At 37.2% G+C, this 17,911-nt stretch overlaps 1 protein-coding gene across 5 annotated transcripts in view; it reads left to right on the forward strand.

Annotated features, from left to right (window-relative positions):
* The window catches only part of LOC101175227 (FERM domain-containing protein 5), a 68,581-nt gene that overhangs the window by 44,512 nt on the left and 6,158 nt on the right, over positions 1-17,911 (forward strand). For 2 of the 5 annotated variants that reach the window (XM_078944603.1, XM_078944604.1), the window contains exons 2-12: positions 6,312-6,416; positions 7,893-7,971; positions 10,664-10,742; positions 12,180-12,303; positions 13,674-13,761; positions 13,909-13,997; positions 14,088-14,151; positions 14,350-14,441; positions 14,526-14,600; positions 14,716-14,784; positions 14,891-14,997. In XM_078944603.1, coding sequence (XP_078800729.1) covers positions 6,394-6,416; positions 7,893-7,971; positions 10,664-10,742; positions 12,180-12,303; positions 13,674-13,761; positions 13,909-13,997; positions 14,088-14,151; positions 14,350-14,441; positions 14,526-14,600; positions 14,716-14,784; positions 14,891-14,997 — 889 coding nt within the window. In that variant the 5' untranslated portion in view covers positions 6,312-6,393. Of the gene's footprint in view, positions 1-6,311; positions 6,417-7,646; positions 7,690-7,892; positions 7,972-10,644; positions 10,743-12,179; positions 12,304-13,673; positions 13,762-13,908; positions 13,998-14,087; positions 14,152-14,349; positions 14,442-14,525; positions 14,601-14,715; positions 14,785-14,890; positions 14,998-17,911 lie in introns of those variants that run through there. The other 3 variants (XM_023953579.2, XM_078944606.1, XM_078944605.1) reach the window with 3 other exon arrangements.

Consider the following 17,911-nt stretch of genomic DNA (forward strand, 5'->3'; position numbering starts at 1 on the left):
AGCAGGCTGAAGTCCTCATGGGAATGATGTAAAGGCATCTTGAAACCACCTCCTGTCAATTTTACTCAATTCCAGTTATTTTAACTTTTTGTTGACAGTTTTTTTTTTTTTTGAGAGAGTATTGCTGTCAGAAAATGACTGATGAAGGTTGACCAAACATTTGTTTCCATCTATCCAGTTTAGGCAGATTTTTAAAAGCCAGAGAAGCTAGAGGTTGTAGTATATAATCTGCATGAAATTACCATTTTCGTGTCTCTCGAGGTTTGATTCTAACATTTTCTCAGTCTGATGCATGCAGTATAGTATGTTGGCATTGACGAATTCCAAATGAGCCCCCGGAAAAGCTGGATGACACTAAGCTCTTTAAATGCTACAGTTTTGCTAAGCGGGATAAAACATGATGACAGTAAACAGCCTTTTTTTTTCACTTTTAAATTTTGTTTAACTGCTTGTGACGAAGTAGCGTCACAGGTTGCAGGACAGCGCCTGAACACCAGCCTTAATAGTTTGTTTGTCTCTTCTCTCCCAGTAGCAGTTTATAGTTTTCACCAGACACATCCGCAGACACAGGCAAACAAATCATTCACATTTCATATTGTGTTTCATTCTTAGGGTGCACTCTTGGTTTTGAAGAGAATCTTACTCACCATCTAAGTTTCCCTCCACAAACAGCCAAACCAGAGAATTGTACACATCAGGATACATTTCCACAGATAACAGGAAGTGACTTCACATGTTAGAATTGTTTAGGTTATTTTATTTTCCCTTTCTTTAATTGATTTTGTTTCAAACCCATTTCAATTTTTATTATCTTTTTATTTGTTAGATATCTGTAATTTTGGAGATGTGTTTAAGAATCTTCCAGGAATTTGTTTTAAGGAAGTGTTTGGTTAATTGGCCCGTGGGAGGGGCTAAGCCTTTATATTGGGTGGACTTATCCCAGTTGAGGGAGAGCCGTCTTGGTTTCAGTGGCGGCGGCAACAGGCTCTCCCAGAATCAGTTGAATTCTTTCTTTGAATATTGTTTTGGGATCAATAAAATCCCATTGCTTGAAATTTGGAGTCTGCTGGCTTGGTCACCTTATTTTTGAGTAACTTATTTCCTTACTGCTAAGAAGAACCTGTCACAGTGCTTTATATTCCTTTATTGTGCATGGTAAAAGCATAGTAACTGTTTTGAAATGCAGGATGTTTATCTGTACGTTTAACTTCAAACCGAAACAATTGAGACTGCACTGAAAGTTGGAAATTACCAATAAAAGAAGCATTTATTTCAGTAGCTGGGAGCTTCATTGTCCTACTTCATAAGGTTTTGACAATAGATGATTTTAATCAAGAACAGCGCAGATACTATTATTTCTCACCAAGCAATAAAACCTTAGGAAGGGACAGCTAATGCTATAATTGATTGAAAATCACATTACGTAGTAGCTTCTAAAACATTGAAGCCGTGCTTTCAGGGTGAGCATATAGTTTTTCCTTCCCTAACCACAAGTATACTGCAGCTTGGCCCTGAGTTTAAGTCTCATAAGAATGTTGAAGAACACTTATCTTCAGATCAATAATGTTTCTGCCTCAGAGGCTCCCTTTGTGTCCCAGCGGTGCCCGTTCAGCTCACAGAGGCTCAGTGTGTCTCATTAGTATGCAGCACATCCCCACATACACATTACAAGTCAGCTTCCTTCATCAGCTTCTCTGCTGCTTCATTGTTAAGTGGAAGCAGGCCGTGAGCTTTGATCGCGTTGTTGCCTCACCGTGCACAATCCGGTAAATTGCTAAGAACAACAGGATTACCTGAACGCCCTTTAATGCAAAAGTTTGTTATCAGGTCTTAGCATTTGAAATCTGATGTTAACACTGGCTCATTAAAAAAAGTGGTTATGATGCGGTGATGCTATAAAAGCTATTTAGCGGCCTTTTTAGAGGCAGGAAATCTGTTTTCATAGGTTGAATTTCCTTTAGGAATCACTTTCCGTCATCTGTTTGAGTCCATCTGCTGCTATCTGCTGTTGAGCTGGAATAAATTACCTCAAATCATTGTTGCTGCTTCAGAAAAGTCAAATATACCTGTGAATTCTGATTCAGTTTATGTTTTGCGGAAAAGTGGAGTGGGAAGCTGTGGTCTCTAGAAGTATCCTTCTCTAGTGGCAAAGGAGAGGGAGGGAGAGATGAGGCTGAAAGGGGACGCAGTGCTTTTCTGCTGCAGGGCTGGCCAGCTGGCCTGTTGTGGTGAGTCAGGTTTTATGTCGTGACAGTGACATACAAGCACACTGACAGAGCCAACGCAGGGTCAGCTTAGTGTATTAGGAGAAAATCTTTTAGCTCACAGGTGAACATGATAAGTGTGGATGTCTCTGTGTCATGTGGGGCGAACACATGATATATAGTTCATTAAAAATCTTGAAAATCATTTATTTTAAGATGCCCAAAAGAAGGGCTGCAAGCTTCTTATCTCCCATTTTTTTTCTGGTCACTTTAGATACAATGTTTCTTAACTCTGCTCCTTAACATGGATGAGCTTTAGAAACATGTTTTCTGGTGATTTTATATAATGCAGCTAGCATTTAATTTTGAAGAAATTCTTTGGAGTAGAAGTTTTTTCTTCTGTCAAAACACCCAATAATATTGTCGTGCATGGCTGTGACAAAGCAAAGCAATTGTGGGGTAATTGTAAGTCAAGTCCTTGCTCATGTCCTCCTTTATTGACCACTTTGTTTAGCCTGCTGTAGTTCATTTTTGGTGGATTTGACATGTAGTGGCAATCGATAAGTTGTTGCGTTGTCTTAATGGAACAGAAAGATGTTTTGAGTGACACATAAAATTGAATAAATACTAATTTTAAAGACGTATTTGATACAAAACAAACAAACATCTGTCTGGTTTAGCATATTTTTTGCCATGAGCATTGCTTGAATTGTGCATGGCTGGCTTAAGGGTTAATTAATAAGTTTCTTTCGCATAATATGTAGGGGAAAAAAGAGCAAATAGGTACAAATATGAAGTAAAATGGGAAATGGTGTATACTTGTATAATGATACATTCTTAGAAGGCCAAAAGCGCTTTTATAGTAACAGTCCTATACACACACATTCACACACTGATGGCAGCGCTGCTGCTGGACTCTGGCACCAACCTATAACCACCACCTTTGTGTGACTATTCTCTAAATAACTCCTTTAAAGTAACAACAATAGTAAAGGTTTTTGACATGGAGATTTACCTGGAGAAATATTCTGATGTCCCTCATAGGATTCTGAACATTTGTGACGATTTTGCCCATTATTTATTTTTTAATTAGATTTTCTTTAATTGCTTTCAGTTGCTTCTTTGGTTAAGGTCATGTTCTGTTTTCTGGTTTTGTGTTTTGCCTTTGTTCATATTGTCCCTTTTTTTTAATAAATAACAACTGTTTTTTATTTTGATAATTATACCTCATTATGTCTGAGTTAAGTTGTTTCTATCATGTTTAGATATATTTATTAAAGTTTTAAATTGCTGCCACAGGCCTGTTCTCCAGCATGTTGGGTCTAACAAAAGGAGGAATTGTATCTTGAAAGCAGAGAGGCCCAGTTCCGTTTAGTTTAGTTTAAAAACATATGCTATTGTATTTTATGACTGATTTTATGTTTTTGTGCAATCACTGGTATGATGCCCGTTGAGACTACTGTGTAGTGATAGTAAGCTATAAAAATAAAATTGAATTGAATTTATGTCCCCTAACTCAACAATATTCCAAAAATGGACAAGCCAAGTCAAAATGGCTGAACCAACTGGAAAAATGTTGCCCTTCTGACACAATTGTCCAGTGTTTATTTTAAAAAAACAGCAACATTGGAATTGGCCTGGTTGGCTTTAAATTCAGGAACAGTATGCCGGAGGCTTGGTTGTACTACAGTCCTCTGATTTACTGACCCTGTTTTGTCTCTGACTGTTTGCCTGCCGCTTGCCCCAACTCTCGTCTGTCTCCTGACTACCCCAGTTTCTTCTCTGATGCTCCCATGCTCGTTGTTAACCTACTATTGTTGTTTACGGTAATTGTAAAATGTCCCAAAAGTGGTTCTCTCTTCATGAAAGCAGTTTGGTGCTGCAAATGGAGCAAGACCTCAAATGTCAGGGAGCCCCAAGTGTCACACTCCATGTCACCTCAGGGTTTGTTGTCAGCTTTAATTTAATATTAAGTGAAATGAAAGTGTAAACAGGCTTCATCATCGATTATATCAGTTTTCAAGATGTGTTTCATCAGCCTGTTTTCTCTTTTTTCCAGTTGTCTGTATTACATTGAAATAACATGGAAATGTTTTTCATTTTCATCATTTTAGGTTTAAAAAACTACCGTATTTTTTCTATTGTCCGTCGAGTGACATTTGCAGAACATGTGTCTCTTGTGATTTGACACATTTCTTGGAAACACACTGACAACTTGAGATTAGATAGCATCACACCCATTGTAATCTTTACCTGAACAGCCATCTCTGTGAAATTCTCTCAAAAATGTCTCTTTTCAGATGTTTTTGATCATTATCATCGCTTATCACTTGTGTCATTTTAGACCTTGATATTTACACTATCATTGTCTTCTTTTACAAGATGCGTTTTGACATTAACAATAGTGAATTAAAATCTTTAAAAAACGTTAAACTGGACTATTTGAATTTTCTTTTATCAAAATTCAGGATAAAGTTACTTGTAATAAAGAAACATTTATACTGTAAATGTTCACTGGACGCAGATATACATCAGTGTGTGAATATGTTTGAATGGGTGATTGGGACTGTAAACTGCTTTGGGCCTTCATAGTAAATTCCTATACTGGTATATGCCATTTACCATAAAAAATGTGGTCATATGGTTTGGGTTTTGACAAATAAATAGTGGTTGACTACAATAGCTGTGACCTCAAGCTTAAGTTGCTGCTCAAAAACGCAGCTTTAACATAAGTTGACGTGTAAATTTATGGCTCTATAATGTGACACTGCAAGTATTTGGACAAGCAAATGTTTGTTCTCCTCTTTCTGTTCTGCTGGTCCTTTCTCTTCTCTTTACTTTTCTGTTGGTCTCACATATCTGCCTTTGACTTTCTCTGACTGTGCAGTTTCCTGTCACCTGTGTGAACACAGTGTCCTTTCTAGAGGGCAGAGTGGAATATTTGATAGCATTCCTTACATCTAAAAAAAGATTATTTATCACATTAAACATATATATTCCATACCTGTATATTTTCCCTTTACCAGAGAGAACGTAGATTTGGTAAATGACTAACTTGACTAAATGACCAAAAGGCAAACTTGACTTATTGATTTATTTAAGACAATCGTTTTTTTACAAATGTGGAACTGTTCATAGGTGAATAGAATAGTTGTTGGCTGCTGTTGTTGGAAAACAGGAAGCAATTTGTAAAGACCTGCCATTCCTGAGCCTTCTTGTTCAACACTAATATTGTTGTTTGTCTGGATAGATGGAGGCAGGCCACAAAATTGTTTTGCCAGCAACCAATAATGGCTAGAACTTGATTTCCAGGAGCTACTGGGAATCCGTGCAGTTCTGGAGGCTTTCATGAATGAGTAGCAGTGCTGAGAGAAGCGCTAGAGGAGCACAGCTGTAATTGAAATGAGTGATAACTATTGGACTTTTTAAGCAGCCTGCTAAAAACAGCCTGTATTTTTCGCGAGGCTCGACTGAAAGATAGTCAGAATAAGAAATAACCTATGATGATATTTAGAAGATCTTTTATGTTTTTAATTTTTGTATTGAATAGAAACTTTGCCTAAAGATGAATAAATTAGTTAGAAAAAGTGAAACACAGGGCTTTTTAAAAAAATAATTATTGTAAATACAACAGAAATAATCGTATTGTAGTATATTAGTATGAGGCCGATTTAGGCTCTTTTTAAATCCATTAATCTCCCCTTTAAATTCAGCTGAGCTTTTTCTTTGCTCATACCTTTTCTGGCTCTTTTCTTCCATGTCCTTTCCAGTAGCAGCAGCTTCTTAGAGCTTTCACAGATGGCTGCAGCTTTGATATAAATATTTTATAGCCCTCATATATATATATATCTCCCTTGAGGATTGTAAAATATTAAATACTTTCTGGTGGCCGTTTTGACTTCTGAGAGCTAAATCACTTTCACACAACACTTTCTTGAGATGTTTTCCTTGATTCAACTGGAAACAGAATAATTCTGTGATTTTTCTCACTGTTCCAATATCAATGGTATTAAAAAAAAAACTTTTCTTTATTTGTTTGTTTTTTGCCTTTAACTGCCATTGTCCCCCAAAATGAGCGACACTTAAGGTTATTTGTCTCTCTTTCAGCGTGATTCCAAAGGACAGTATCTCTTTGACCTCATTTGCCATCACCTCAACCTGCTGGAGAAAGATTACTTTGGTATTAGATATGTTGACCCAGACAAGCAAAGGGTGAGTCCGGTTTTTAAACTCAAACTTTTTCAAAGTTAAACTTAATTTGAGAGGAGACTTGAATTTAGTCAAAGTTTGTGCTTGAGTCGGTGTTTCTCTTTCCCGTATTGTTCTCCTCTACTCCTAAATAAAGTTTAATGATAATGACAAGGCAAAATAATTCACTCTATTGAAAGAAGCTTTATGCTCCTAAATCTTAACAAAATATTATTATGGTGGCTTTTAAGTGTGTTTAAATTAAATATATTGCATGATCATCACAACAGAAATGTTAATAACTGATACACCTAACTAAGCAGATTTGTTTTGCAAAAACATTCAAATGCTGACAAAAAATACAAACTCAACGAAAAGTGAAGGATCTCTGCTTCCTTTTTTTAGTTTGGTTTCAAAATAAATAACATTTTACTCATACAGTGTAATAAAATAGGTGCATTTGCTATTAAAACATCCCAGATTGTACAGTTAAAATATGTAAATTGGAATTTTAGGGATTTCTCCAGTCTCATGTTTTACATTTCTGATTTCTATTTGATTGAATGTATGAATGGTGCAATGACTTGCTGATGCAGTTAATCACATAACCATCAGTTCTTAAGTTTCTACGATTACAAAAGAAAACATTCTACATTTTATTTAGCTCTCATAAATCCATTGTAATGTAATTTCTTAGATTAGCAGACATCTTTTATAAATTAAAAGGAGAACAGGTCATGCAGACATAAATATTATCAAATGAATGAACACATTTAGTAGTTTTGTTAGGCCGGAATATTTAACTGTGCAAGTTTTAGAGGGTTAAAAACTTTTCGAAACTGAGAGAAAGAGAAAAAAAGCTATAATTACATCTTGACGTAAAACCATTTTTTTTAACTTAGAGTTAACCTACAGAATATGATCAAAATTACAACACCAGGGCATATACAGGCAGTACTGAAGTGTGAAGCTGATTTACTGAACAATAAAAGTTCAGTCATTGTATTGTGTTTACTGATTAACACTGGGCTCGTTGCTGTTACCTATAAGTGACTTCATTATTCTAAAAATCTGTCATTCTTAGTTACTGCTTAACACGGTTTACTTGAAAAAAACTTTTTTTTTTTACACTTCTCCTATTTTAGAGACACATTTAAATAATTGTGTTGCAGAGAATCTAAATGAACAAAAGGAATTCAACCAAACTGGAGATATTTTAGAGTGGCTATTTAGGTGTCATTTCTTCTGTTGCAGCACTGGTTGGAGTTTACAAAATCAATTGCCAAACAAATAAAGTGTAAGTTTTTTTTTCTGATCTTCTAAAATGATTTATCCCTGTTTTTTAACTGATCAAAACATCTCTAAATTGAATTAAAATTTTAAACTCTAATGAAAAAATAAGTAGTTTATGCTAATAAAATAATTTATGTAAAACAGACAACTTTGTTTAATAGATAATAAATGAAATATTAGACAAAATGTCTTGCCGTCTTTTTTCAGCCCAGCCTCCATTCACTATGTGTTTGCGGGTCAAGTTTTACCCACCAGACCCTGCTGCTCTGAGAGAGGAAATCACAAGGTATGTCATCTGTGTAATTAATGAAAGATGTTTGTATTTTATTTATTGCTTTTATTATTGCTTTGGAGAAAGTTTTCATCTGCAGGTGAGCGTCGGCTCATTCATAGAGCATTTGTAGTCAAATAAATCCTCACTGAATGTTTAAAGTGCAGCCAGGATTTCACACAATCTCATCATCAAAGGTTTCAAACAGAAAGAGATTTAAGATCAGTCTGGCTTTTTTATTTATTTTAAAGTACAAGCATTACAGTAAATCTGTAGCCCACACCAAAGTGTTCTTAAGTGATATATTTATTTTTCCTTAAAAAAAAGTTACCTAACTCTTAAATCATACTAGTACATTATTTTTAAAAAATGTGGGGAAAAAACTTTTGTCTGGAAAGAAATCCCAAACAATTTTGAAAGGAGAGCATTTTATTTATGATTAAATGTATTCAACGATATCATCAGATGCTTCAGGAAGTCATACACTCAAATTAATTGAGTAAACTTCTTTTTTATTTTTTAATTAGACAGAGATTTTATTAGCTCTTCTCACAAATTTTTCAAAAATTCTTGCATTGACATCCAGCAACTTGTTGCCTCATGCTGCTTGACGGTTCACCCCCCCCCCCATCCTCCCTTTAATCAACCCCCCCCGACATTCCTCTCTCTTCTTCCCTTCTTTTTCTCTTCCCATTCATTAACCTATGAAGCCTGTTTTTGGATTGTGGGAGGAAGCTGGAGAGGACCCACACATGCACGGGGTGAACATGCAAACTACACACACAAAGGTCCCAGCCAGGATTTGAACTGGAGCTCTAACCACTGCACCACGCTAAATTATATGTGTACAGAAGCTCGACACATTTATATTTGCTGTTTTTACTCAGACCTTCAGGAACACCGACTGACTGTCGTGAATCTCACCAATATTAGGCCGGAAAAGTCCCCACTTAGACAGAAAAGGAAGAAAAACAATTAGAAAGGTGTTTTTAAAGACAAACCATCCATCCATCCATCTTCCTCCGTTTATTCGGGACCGGGTCGTGGGGACAGCAGTCTAAGCAGAGATGCCCAGACTTCCCTCGCCCCTGCCACTTCCTCCATCTCATCTGGGGGGACCCCGAGGCGTTCCCAGGCCAGCCGAGAGGCATAGTCTCTCCAACATGCCCTGGGTCTTCCCTGGGGCCTCCGCCCAGTGGGACATGCCCAAAACTTCTTCAGGGAGGCGTCCAGGAGGCATCCGGACTAGATGCCCGAGCCACCTCAACTGGCTCCTTTAAAAGCGACTAAATAAATCTAGACACCATAGAAAAAGAGGAGGAACAAAAAAAGAATGGTTGAGTTTATATGCAAGCCAGCATTGCTCAGTATATAGATAAAGTGAAACTGCAGCTCCACAAATCCAGGGATTATCACAGAAGAGACTGCTCTACGGATCAGATCCTAGCAGTTCATCTGAGACCTGAGCACAGAAACTTTTACATTCTGTATCAAAAAGGAAGATGTGTAAGTTAAGTTTGATGAAAAACAATTCTGTGCAGCTTTGACTCTTCCTCTGGGGTTTTAGTCTCAATCCATGCATAAAAACGATCTGAATGTTGACCCCAGTGAACAATGACCCTGACTTCCTGCTAATTAGTTGTTTGATTCACAGCCACTAAAAGCCCAAAGAGTTTTGTTCTCTTCCTAAAATCAGTCTCAGAACAGTTGCAAACTCAAACCATAAATCAGTTTGTTGAAGGCTAAAAATAACATTTGTTTGTGGTTTAGGTGGAGAAGAGAAAGGTAAATTGAAAGGTAAAAGTATTAAAAGTATTCTGTTGGAGGTCCGATTCCAAAGCTCACTCAATAATTTTAAGAGCTTGCCAGATGGAGACTCAGTGGGGATTTAAGAGCATCCTCTCCTCATAAACTACAGAGCCACAGAGCTCCTCACCACTGCCGCTCTGCGTGCAGCATCCATGACAGCTGAACAAACTGCTGTGAGGAGTGTGCCAAAGCACAACGCAAAGCACATATCTCTGTAAATCACATACTCTGATGAGTTGCCACGCAATAAAATATCTCCCTGGAAATCCAGCTCTTGTTGTTTGAGGAGAGCACCATCAAGGGAGAGCTCCTCCATCCTCCATCCATCTGTTCTGGCTGGAGGTTTTAACCGACTCCCAGGCAGAAGAATAACTGCCACCATCAACTTTTCTTATTTACTTTAAAAAAAAAAAGTCTGAACCATGAACTGTATTTTATTATAAATATGTAATTAGTTGAGGGATAAGTAAACAAACAAATACAAATACTTTTGATAAATCTAATTGAACTTGGAGACAATTTTGAACAACCAATAATCGGTTAGTTATTTGGTAAATAGATTATTTTCATTGAAAAACAATTTAGATCCACATTTACTCCAGCATTTTTAAAGCAAAGATGACTCTTTTTACAATTTAGTTGCAACAGCGTAGAATATAATTCTGTATTTTAATGAACAAACATCAATCAAGAAACAAAGGGAAAATCCATTTACACTTGTCTTTCTCATATCTGCTCTTCAAGTCCCCTTCTTTAAGTGTAAATGGAATTCAGCCTCAGTGGACATCTTCCTGTCAAACTTGGAACATTTCAATCTGCTGACTGTTGTTTATGAGTGCTAACCCTCATCAACGTCTTCATTCCTACTCTACTCCACAGATATCTTGTCTTCCTGCAGGTCAAGAGGGACCTTTACCACGGCCGCCTCCTGTGCAAGACATCAGATGCTGCTCTGCTGGCTGCCTACATATTACAAGGTTGTCTAAATGGAAATCCTTTTTTTATTATCATCAAAAGCATGCCACTTTTTTTATAGCTGGCTTTCAACCTGTGTTTACAGCCCATCAATCCAACAATTCTTACTGGGCATGCCAAAAATGTTTTAGCCTCATTAGATATGTCACCAAACATGCCACACTGATCAGGCTGCAATAACCATTAGCAGCCTGGAAATCCCAAATGCTATTGTTAGCATATGGCATTTTAGTTAAATACAAAATCTGACCACAGCTTTCTAAAGTCTCCCACCAAATTAAAAACATTTGAAAGCAAACAAGCATGACTTGATGATTTTGCTGAGATGTTGCTTAGGATCTCTGTTTCGGACTGTCATTGCAGTAATGGTGCAGCTAAGCCAGTTCTGAGCCAATAGAAGAGCTAAGAGAGATGGCAAAAATCAATCTGATGCTTTCTGTTGTTGGCAGGAGGAAACCCCAGAGCAAGAAGAACTCAAACCAAACCACTAGAAGGTTTAAAAGATTTAATACCCCCCAAAAACAAACAAAAAAATCACCACAAATGTGATAAAAAGGGACAAAACAACAACAAATCTTCTGTACCCATGCTTGTTGAGTCTACAGGGTAAACACATATGAGGCTCTGATGCTGAAGACAGAAAGCCATCTCCTTAAATAATGAAAGCAAACTGGTAATACCAGGCAGCTGCAGCTTTTTAGGAAAACCCGGGTGTGCAGGTCCAGTGAAAAATGCAGAGACCGAATCAAGAGGAAAACTATCTAGTGAACACATAAATTTCAGTTCTAGACAAGTGCTTAAAAGTCCACCGGGACCTTATTTATGTGTTCTGTGACATAAAACAGCTAGCCTTGATTGAAATCTCCTGGCTTTGTGTTCAAATACCTCTTCAGCAAAACACTGAAGTAAACCAGTTTGGCGTTGACACAGAGCAACAGTTCCTTTTTTTTTCTTTGCTTTTCCTCCTATCTCTCCTGACCTTTAATAGGTTAAATAACTTGTCATTTTTTAAAGTGGAGTCAAAGATTTTTGACTTTAAATTGTCAGTGGGGCCGACAAGTTTGGCATGACATTTAAATTTGAAATGGCTGGTAAACAGGAAGCTCATTTTACACTGAAAAAATGTCCACATCCGAAGTGTTTTACAACATTTAGTTTTGCGTCTACTTTTTGTACGATTGCAAATAACAAGTTCCTAATTCATAGAAGGATTGATATGAATAGATTTCTTTCTATTGCAGGGACATTTAAGCAACACATATCTTTCTCCTAACTGATGTTTCACGTTCCGTATTCACCAATGCCCTGAAAACTTGCTTGGCTAAATTTTGTTGTCTTTTCTGAGGTTGTTGGACAGAACTTAGGTTAACCTGGGTCAGATCCAAAAAACATAATTCTGGATTTCTCCAGTGTTGTATGTTTTTTTTCTGTGTTTTCAGCGGAAATTGGTGACTACGACCCAGGAAAACATCCAGAGGGCTACAGCTCCAAATTCCAGTTCTTCCCCAAGCACTCAGAGAAACTTGAGCGCCGGATAGCAGAAATCCACAAGACTGAACTGATGTAAGGGTGACACCTGTTCAGACTCTTGCACCCTTGGGCAACTCATTTATTCAATGGCATCAACAATACTGAGGTCACAGCTTCCACACACCTAATTCTGCTGTGCTTTCTCCGTTAGCTCCAAAAATAATTAAAAAGAAAATAAATCCACATTTTTATCTTTATTTTATTATTGAGTAACGTTTTTAGGTGTTTTTTATTTTTATTTTTAATTGAAAAATTATGCCTTCGCCCATAAGTGGCCGGGATAGGCGCCGGCAGCCCAAAGGGATAAACAAAAGAAAGTGAATGATTGAAAAATTCTGCAGAAATGACCATAAACTACTGGGATTTAGTGTGAAATACCAGAGTCTTTTTTTAGATAAAGGCAAACTGCACCAACCTTTTAAGGGTCTTTGTTTGTTCTTCTGAAGGGATTAAAATTAATCATACAGAGACGTTTGCTTTTGTTTTTACCTTTTGAGACATTTTTATGCAAAAAATTGTTATCTTGGACATTAAAAGTACCACAGGATCTTAAATCTCTGTAGCAATCTTTGCAAATTAATGTTTAAGTAATGCATCTGTTATAAATCTAACCCTGAATGTATATTTAAACCTATACTGCCCTCTATTGCTCCTTTCGATAGTTTCCATAAAAGATCATATAGTACCATAACAACCAGCTAGCCTTGATTGAAATCCATACCATAACAACCAGCATTCACCAACTTTTAAAATGTTTGTAAGTAATTACCTCTAGTTAGAAACTATGATATTTATTGTGTCTATTAGGAAATGGTTGAACTTCAGTTTTACTTTTCAACCCTTCACTGTTAGAAATGAATAAAAAGCACAAACACTGGTTTCCCAGTCACATGTTACACAGATGAAAACAGGAAATACTTCAAAATCCAAAGCCATAAACCAGAGATAGTAACATTATATGGAGAAAAACACAAAGTGAACTGGTAGATATTGATGTGGGGTCATCAGAAACTAAAATATGATTTTAAAAAAATGGTCAAGCAGGTAAAACTCAGAATCAGCAAGAATAAAGTTTCTGCTGACAAAAATAAAGTGTAGCATAACAGTTCGTTAATACAAACTCAGTCATCAGTCAAAATCCATAACTGCTGGATTTTTTTTTGTTATAAACATGTCTCAAAATAATTCCCAAAGGAGGTCACAGATTAGTTGATGATCAGATTTGCATAAAACCACACTGAATATTTTGTTCTATGATCAACAAACATTAATCCTGCAGTATTAATATCAGGAATTTACATAAAAATGCTAAAATCTCTATATTCTTCCAAAGGTTGATCTAAAGTGATTTTTTTTTTGTTGGAACAAAAGCCATTACAGGACTCTCTTTTTTTTTCTTTAAGTGGTCAAAGTCCGGAAACATCAGAGCTCAACTTCCTCCAGAAAGCCCAGATGCTGGAGACGTATGGAGTGGATCCTCATCCATGCAAGGTACCAAAACAGATTTTTTATCTTACAGTCTGCAGGAGTTGTTTGTGGAAGTATAATTTCCCCTTTCAGTTAAAAAATGCTTATCTATTTATTCTTCTAGTGTTCTTTAAAGGAAAATCAAAAATTATAGATCTGTCTCCTTGTTAGGATGTGTCTGGGAATCCAGCTTTTTTGGCTTTCACGCCTTTTGGATTCACTGTGCTCCAGGGAAACAGAAGAGTTCATTTCCTCACATGGTTGGTGGAAAATAAATATTTGTATTACTTATATTTAACTTTAAACATGTTTCTGTGTTTTCTTGACCTGTTTCTGACTCTTAATCTCAGGGAGGAGGTGACCAAACTCAAGTTTGAAGCAAAGACTTTCCACATATATGCAAACCAGAAGGAGGTATGTGAGCCACTATTCATGGAATTGAAGTGGTGTATCGTCAAGATCGATCACACCTGCTAAATACTTGTGTTTAATGATTAAAAAGACCACATGGTGTATGTCTTAGCCTTAGCACAAGGTTGTTTAGACCAGTGTTCATCTGTGTTTGTTGCCTTGTAAATGCACAAATGAGCTTATGTGCCGGACGCGTTACAGGACAGGAAGATCATCCTGACCTACTTTGCTCCAACACCAGAGGCCTGTAAGCATTTGTGGAAGTGTGGAGTTGAGAATCAGGCCTTTTATAAGTGAGTCACAAGAAATCTGAAACATGACATAAAAACTGAGGTTTCTAAGTTGTTTCTTTGATCTTTCTCTTCATTCACCAACAGGCTGGAGAAGTCAAGTCAGGTCCGCACTGTGTCCAGTAGTAATCTCTTTTTTAAGGGTAGTCGCTTTAGATACAGGTATCCATGGAAACCACCACAATTACACAGTTATCAAATCTTTTATATGGATTTGACTGTTAATCAATTTTCTTATTTTGCAGATCCTCATGTGTTTGTTCCTCTTGTTTTTCAGTGGAAAGGTTGCAAAAGAAGTGATGGAACAAAGTGCCAAAATTAAGAGAGACCCTCCAGAGATCCACAGGTCATGACCTTTTATCATTCATCCACAGATTTTTAAATTAAAATAGAAAGAAGATCAATATGTGTGGGATATGTGTTTCTCCTTTAAATGTATTTAATATCTTCAGGGCTGGCATGGTACCAAGTAGGAGTTGTCCATCTATCACCCATGGCCCCCGTTTAACCAGTGTGCCACGGACACGACGGAGAGCCGTGCACATCTCCATCATGGAGGGTAAAAACCACACAAGCACTACACAATAAAGAAATTCTTTAATCCATTCAATATGAGTTGAATTAAGGACCCTTCTTTCTATGTGCATCTATTTTAGTGCACTCCGAAAAAATATTATTAGTAATTGCTTCCATTTTTTGCTGTCGTTTAGTTCTATAGGCATTAACAAGAACTGCAGACTGCATGCATAGGCTGTGCAGTCTGCATGTCAAGTTGTTTTGCCCCACTTGAAGGGGAAAGCATCAAATGGAGGAAACACCACCATGACGCAGAACTCCATGAACTTGTCTCTTTTTCCTTTATTTGCATTATGGTTTAAGAAGAACTTTCTGCAGTGAGTTAATGAGCATTAGGCCATGTTGAATGAGCTATGAGCAACCAGGCAAGGTGAAAAGCCTGTATAGAAACAATCCTTATGAAAATATATTCTGGTTTATAAATAAATTTCAAATAACTCTATATAATTTGATTTCAAATAACAAATGATAAAATTTGAAGTTACAGTAATGCACCATGATCAATCAATCATCAATGAATAAATTAGAAAAAGAAAACACATTTAAAGCGATTCATGTCCAAAAGTTGCACTCTTAATGCAACAAACAGCTGATCAACCCCCGTTTACTTACACATCTTACCGGCTGCCTGCCCACTTTTTTGGATGCCTCGGAACGGTTTTTGTTTTTCATCAGATGGTCGGCCTCAACGTGTGTTTCTTTCGGCTTGGGCGTTGCTCAACTTTGTGCGTCACCCAAATCACCATGTGTGTGCAGGCAAACTGACGCGGGCTTAATTCTTTTCACCTGTTGTAACTGACCTACTTTCGCAATCATATTTTTCTTTTTTTTCTTTTTATCTTTTTCACTTTTCAACTTTTCACTTTCCATTCCAATTTGAGTGTGTGTCTGTGTGTGCATGCGTGTCCGTGTGTGCGTGCAAGTTTTGACCCAACATTACATTTAATTAGCACACAAGAAGTGAGATTTTAAAAAAGCTTATCGGTGCAGAAAATGTGGCTCCACTTCAAGACAGCTCCTTTAAACCAATTTAATAAGAAACAATTCTCTCAAATGTGCCACTGTAACCCTTGTGCTATCCTAGGCACTTTAATGTTGGGAGTTGGGTCATCTAGACCCACTAAACAGTGCGCTGAACCTTTTTTTCTTCAATGACTTGTGATCTTCACTGGTGTCCATGGATTACATGAAATCTTTCCACCTTTATCCACCTTTGTCATGGTAGGGAGAACACGTCAAAGTAAGGATGGGGTCATCTAAGATAGCACAAGGGTTAAAGACCCATGCAGTCTGGAAAAGGTAGTGCATTTCTGTCTGCTTGATGAGTAGCTGTAAAACAAAAAGTTTTGATTTTTTTTCCCCTTGTGGTTTGTAGGAAAAGATGGCAAAGGTTTGATTGAATGGGTTAGTATGATGTCTTTGATTTACCCAAACCATTACTAGATGGTGCATGCAAGCAGGCTGAGTAAAGTTACAGTGGTACTCACAGAAAAAAGGTAGATATTTTCCAGTAAACAGTACTGGATACTTAACTCTAGGTTTCAAAAAACTTTATTTTTGCAATCAGCTAAAGAAAAAGTCTAGTAAGTAGTCTAGCTTTTGTTTTGTTTTGTTTTTTTATATTTTGTTATACATCACCCAACAAACTTCAGCAGTCTTGGATATTTGAAATTCTTCTTTTTGAGTTGTTTCAACATCACAATGTGATTTAAAAAAAAACAGAGTTCAAGCTTTTTAGGTCATGTTGGAAAACACAAAACATTCAGCCATTTCTTAACATAGTGTAATTCATTTAAATTTGTTTGAATTATATATTTGTCATTGCTTCCAAAGCAGATTGCAGGATTTTTTTTTACGCCTCTGTCTGTCCTAAAAGTGTTGATTTCTAAAGACAACCATGCACAGTGAAGAGCGCTCATCAGACACTGGTCTCAGGCATTGTTTTGTCATAAGAAAGTCATCCTGTCTCTTTATAAAGGCCACTCACCGTCCTCTCGCTCCTCAAACTGGCTATTAACCTTTTGCTTCCAAAGAGAGGGAGTCTATTCCCAGTGGATCAATCCCATAATAAAACTAACAAAGTATTTGTAAACTGTTGTTGAATGAACAAGAAAAATCTCTTGTCAAACTAAAGTCTTTTTCCTGTCAGGGACAGTGTCTGCTGTGACAGTGAACCTGAAAGTTGTAACAGTGGAAAATATGCCCCCTGTGTTTTGTCATGTTCTTCTGCCTGCCCTGGTACTTCAACGAGTAATAATATCTCAACCTGAAAATAGCTCCTGCTGTCAGAGGTTCTGTTGTGTGTGTCACAGCCCACATTGAGGAGTGAACTTGGGTCCAAGTAGACGGCATTCTTCAGCCTTGTCTTTCACTCCCTTTTATTCGTCTTTCAGCTTGTCTGTGTGCACTTCTCTGCTGCCAGACAAAGACCTAAAAAAGGAGAGAAACTGAAAGGGATTCAAGACAAATCTCAAGGTTCAACCGAATTCTTTTTGGTTAGCCATGGTCAAGTGCCTGATCCGGATCAAAACCAAAGTGAACGTGCACTTGCGCATGATCAACCACTGTTATCGGGATGTGAACGTGCGTGTGCTCTCTATGGGACCCAGGCTCTTGGGGAAGGTTCTGGGAGTCCTCCCATTGTTCCCAGCCCTTCCTGGTGAATCTTCCACCTCAAGATCTGGGTCTGGATTGAACTCTAGGTCCTCTCTCACTGTCCCATGCAGCATGCAACAAGGTAAAAAAAATGCTGGTTTTAATGAGAAGGTTTTTTAAGCTTCTTGGGGGGATCTTTGGTTCTGTGCTCTAAACATTGATGTTTTTCTTGATGGATGCTTTCATTCTTACTAGTAGTTTGAAGATAGAAAAATACTCAGATCATATTAAAAAAATAAAAT

The sequence above is a fragment of the Oryzias latipes genome, chromosome 3 (assembly GCF_053564925.1).
Source record: "Oryzias latipes strain Hd-rR chromosome 3, Olatipes_Hd-rR_3.1".
Taxonomy (NCBI): Eukaryota; Metazoa; Chordata; class Actinopteri; order Beloniformes; family Adrianichthyidae; genus Oryzias; species Oryzias latipes.